The 5,098-nt window shown below is 45.0% G+C and overlaps 1 protein-coding gene across 1 annotated transcript in view; it reads left to right on the plus strand.

Moving 5' to 3' along the window:
- The window catches only part of NR2F1 (nuclear receptor subfamily 2 group F member 1), a gene marked incomplete at its 5' end in the record, with an annotated part of 9,108 nt that extends 4,218 nt beyond the window's left edge, over positions 1–4,890 (plus strand). The window contains one exon of the mRNA XM_006775583.2: positions 3,568–4,890. Coding sequence (XP_006775646.1) covers positions 3,568–4,116 — 549 coding nt within the window. The remainder of the gene's footprint in view (positions 1–3,567) is intronic.
- Positions 4,891–5,098: the final 208 nt, after the last annotated feature.

Below are 5,098 nucleotides of genomic sequence, written 5' to 3' on the forward strand. Positions count from 1 at the left end.
GGAGCCGTGAGTGGTGTAATCTATCAGTATTTCTTGGCTTTCATGCGTGAAGAATCGTATTTACGTTGTATTAAAATGACTCTTAAATTTGCACAATATTGTAATGTAGCAAATGTAGTATTAATATCGATCTGAGCAGCAGATAATTTATTTAGACAAGAGCATCTCATTGGTATGCAGGGTGGCCAGAGCTGTGGACTTGGACTGCCCCCTTTTACTTTCAGTGCAAATACAGGTCTGCTAGTGGGAGCGGGAGTTATTCTTTGCAAGAGGATAAAGTGAGAACCTTAAAACAAATGGAAGATTTATTGAATAGCCTCCTTGGTGTTTGAATGCGTTTTATCTTAATAAGTCTTCTTGATAGAAACGTGTTTTTCACAAGTGACAAAGAGCCTGGGAAGCAATGACCAGGCTGCGTTAGTTCTGGCAGGCCTGGGCCTGGCTGGCTCTCCACTCCCTGGCTCTTTAGCCAAATTAATCAGGAAGCAAGCCAGTGTCAGGGAGGCTGGGGTTTGTAAATCTCCTCCAGTGAGGTGTCTTGAAGCAGATATGTGACTTGAAGCTGGACAGAGGTCTTCTCAAGAAAGGTCTCCCCTGCCTTGTCCTTGTCCTTCCTAAGGTTCTTTGAACTCCCTTGACTTTTCTGATCCCCTGCCCTTTCCCAGAGAGAGGCGAGGACTGTGCAGGCTGCAGAGGAGACTGTGGAATTACTTAGCTTTTCTTTCAACTTTTCATCCTAAAACATCCCTGTGAAAAGTGTTTCTTAAAAAAAAAAAAAAGTCCCAAAGAAGTTTCTTCAAGTCTTCAAGGTGCAAGGGGGAGGCAAGAAGTGAACAATAACATTATTTTGCTGGGAAATTGCAAGCAGAGTATCTGAAAATGGAAATAGAGCTGTCAGTAGTAATTCACCCCCCTCTTTCATACAACACATTTCCACTTTTGACTAAACTTGTTTTGATTGCCAGCCAGAAGGGAATTCATGGGAAGCCTTCTCAAAGTCATCCAACTTTTGAGCAAACTTTGAATGATGGAAAAGACAGTTTTAGACATATTGTCCAATGAGGTTTGCTCCGGTTAAGTATTTGAAGCTGGCACAGGGGTTCCCTGTGGTGGTTTTCACATTTGGCCTCCGGATGGTATGCTTAATCCTTAATATTCTGGACAGCATCCAAAGGCTAGGTCATGACCTGAACTTACTTTTTTAAAAAAATTCATTAATTCATACACCTAAATATTCCCTCAAATAAATGAGACCTTCCCTGAAAGGAGCCATCTAGTTAACATAAATACAATAAATCCATTTTCAGTACAATAATAACTTTGATTTCTAGTTATGGCAGCTGATTACATCTATATTTCCTGAACACTAAACTCTTCTGAATGCACAACATGAAATACATTCTCTGCACTACAAAGGCTAAGCCGGGAGGGCCTGAACAGTAATGGTTATTTATTTACATAATTTCTTTTCCATATACTGTAGAAGAAATATTGAGGTTTCCCACATTGACACTGCCATATAAAAAGTGAGACATGGATTTTGCACATGCTGACTCCTTTTCTGATCTGGGGTATATATATGTATAACTCATGGCGTATAAATATGGACTACATTACACCCCCTGCTCACCTTGCTCTGCTACCACAAGCACCCCATCCATCTGAGAGCTCACACCGTCTGTCCACAGTTGGGGGAATCCTATTGCAGGAAGATCCAGAGTGAGAATGACTATGTACACTGGGAAGCCAGGCCCGGACTAGGGCCGTAGGGCTTGCTTCCTGGCACCTGGCAGTCGCTGAGCTACAGGCATTCTGCCTTCAAAGGAGGAAAGATATCAAAGCAGCCGGCACAGGGCCCACGCAAGACTTTCCTGGGCTTCTCTCCCTTGCAGTGGCCTAGCTGGGAGAAGGGCAGTGACCTTGCACTCTGGGGTCCCTCGTCATCAATATCAGATAAATATTTTACGGACCTGAGGGGATGCCATCTGGGTCTTTTTAAAAAATCTGCTGGGGTATCAGTGGGTCCTTTTCATTTTGCATTGTCTGAGGCTGAAAGGGATCCTGACGTATAATGGGCAGATAATGCATGTAAAGCAAGATATATGTAAATATGAGTCTGCATGCATGGTGGCTATTCAGCAGAGCCAGGTTAGCAAGCAGGGCCAAGGGCAGACCTCAGGGTCCCTCCTCTAAGGAGCAAAGCCCCAAAGTGCTCCTGCCCTCGCCCTGCTAGCCATAAAACCTGACTGATTTCCCAAGGCAGGCGGGTGTGGATGCACCCTAGCAGCTGGCTGGAGTAATTAGACATCTGACAGGAACCCAGTCTGGATCTGGGGTCAAAGGACACTTGCCTCAGAAGTTCTTGAATCATCATCACTAGTTTTATTTGTATTTTGGCTCAAGGCCATAGCCTTGTAAATGAAGGTGGTATAATGTTTTGTAAGCCCCGGTTCTTGGTTCTTAAAATAGGAAGACACAAAGCTCAGAAACCCAGCAGACACAGGTTTCACTTTGAATCCTTTGCTGTGTCTTTGTAGGGTCACACTCGCCCATTCACAAACATATAATGTCCTTTTAGGGGCATCGCCACGCATGGATTTCTTCCCAGATCTATATATTAGCAAACTCTGCCTTTGATCTCTAGTCAACCTCCTGACTGGCTAAGGGTTCCTCTGTGATCTTCCTGTTTTTGAAATATTCATTATTAATATAAGAAACAACACAGGCATTTAAACTAGGAAGCCTTCATCTCATTCCGCTGATTCCACCAGCCCCTCCATTTGCTTGCCTCCAGCTAGTTGATATAGTATGAACTGCTATCTTGAAATATTTTCAGGAGACCAAGAGGAGCCTTGGTTGATGTGAGATAAACACATAGGATTTGAGATGCTGTCCTTGCCTGTAGGTACCCCCCCTCGTTGGTCCTGTAAAGGAAGCCTATCTCCCCAGATCCCCCCTCAACTCCCCATCTTCCAGTTTGAAGCAGCAGCAGCTGCTGCTGCCTCTAACCCAGCTTTGTGTCTGATCACGAAAGATGTCTCCTTTCTGCAGCCTGGGGTCACTGAGCCACATTCTTTCTGATTATTACACAGTTTACAGAGATGTGACCAATTTTCAATTACTTGATCTAAGGCACAGATAGCAGTGTACACCCTCACCAAGGCGTTGCTGCGGAGTCCTTGCTTGCATGGATAGTGGATCTCAAATCCTCTCTTGCTAAAGCCTGGGCTTGATCTGATTCCAGGCACTGCCAGCCCATGATTCCTTGCCTGCTCTTAAGTGTTTGTTCACTACACAGTCCAGGTGCTCCTTAAGGTTTCTGGTTGGGGTCATTTGTTGGGAGGGGGACTCCACGGAGCCTTTAAGAACTGCCTTCAGGCTGCACATTTAGGGCTCCTGAACACCCAGAAAGTAGGGGGGAGTGTGGCCAAAGTCCTCCCTTTAATGAGCACAGTGGAAGGATGCTCCCCTGGAGGCAGAGGACAGGTTGCTACCACAGCAAACATGGCTCCAGCACCGTACGTTACTTAATCCAAAGGTGAACGAGGAAAAACAAAGGGATGAGAGAGGTTGCTGCCTCTGCATGTGTGTGCTTCTCTCTCCAGCTCCCCTAGGCTTGGTGGGGGTTTGGTTTATTTTATTTGTTTTGGGGCTGGTCGAAGAGTGGGGAAGCATGGATGGGTGGATTTCTTTCATTTTCTCTTCTATTTCTTTTTTTCTCCTTTTCTCCTCAAAAAAGATTATTTTAATGGCTTGTTGTTTGTGCTTTTGCTGTTCACTGACCTAACCATGTGCCCGCTCCCCTTGTCTCTCCTTCCTGTGGCTGCTTGGGCAGATGCCTGTGGCCTGTCGGATGCCGCCCACATCGAGAGCCTGCAGGAGAAGTCTCAGTGTGCGCTGGAGGAGTATGTGAGGAGCCAGTACCCTAACCAGCCCAGCCGCTTTGGCAAACTGCTGCTGCGCCTGCCCTCCCTGCGCACAGTGTCCTCCTCAGTCATCGAGCAGCTGTTCTTCGTCCGTTTGGTAGGTAAAACCCCCATCGAAACTCTCATCCGTGATATGTTACTGTCTGGGAGCAGCTTCAACTGGCCTTACATGTCCATCCAGTGTTCCTAATCCTTGGGCACTTCCCACCTGCCCCCACCTCCTTAGAGACTCAGAGGACCTGCGGGGGGGGCCATGGACTCCAAAGCCTGGGGGACCGGGCAGCTGATGCAGGGTGCAGCGTGCGGGGCAGGCTGGGCAGCGGGGAGGAGGAGGGCTGGGAAGGCAGGAGCAGCCCACCCTACAGAAATGCAACCCAAGCTACAATCCAGGAGAAAAAGAGACTCTTTTAGGATCAGATCTGTGAACACATTGGAAAGGAAAGGAAAAGGACCTTGTGTCTGGTGAGAAAAAGAAAACAATCTTTGCAAGAGAGGACCATGAGAATTTTAATAAAACAGAAGGAGACTAATGGACCTTCCAGGATTTATTGTGGACGGATGTGGATATATTCTGTACAGAAAACAACACATGGAAGTGGACTGAATCCTATGTAGAAACACACACGCACCCCCAAACATGGTTATTCATTTTGTAAGATACTAGTCTTTATTTTCATTTTTTGTAAAATTTAAACATCGTATGCACATAAAAAAGGAAACAAGAATTAGGGGAAAATAACATTTTCCAAATAATTATAAAAAATTGTCCTGTGTCTATGTATCTATATCTGTTTTGTATTTTTTTCTGGTTCCAAACCAGATTTCCTGTGATTCTATACTAATAATTTTTGATATAACCCTTTGCTTCTTATAATGAGTGCGATATATGTTGTCAAGGCTGTTCTTCAAGAATTAAAATTGAAGTGAAAATTTAAACAAAAATAAAAGAATTTAGCAAAACCCATGCGTCTGGTTGTTTGACAGATGTCATCAGTGCAAAGGAATACTCCAATTAATCTGCACTCCAATTCTTATTAGAAGTGGGGGGGGGTTAAGAGGGGGAAACTTTTAAGGTCTATTACCAAGTTGGCTAGATTTATTTCCTAAACCAAGTCACTGCTTGGTTTTTGTAAATTTAGAGGGCCAGGCTCTGCGTGGGCCATTGTGGTCAG

The sequence above is a fragment of the Myotis davidii genome, unplaced genomic scaffold (genome assembly GCF_000327345.1).
Source record: "Myotis davidii unplaced genomic scaffold, ASM32734v1 scaffold44, whole genome shotgun sequence".
Taxonomy (NCBI): Eukaryota; Metazoa; Chordata; class Mammalia; order Chiroptera; family Vespertilionidae; genus Myotis; species Myotis davidii.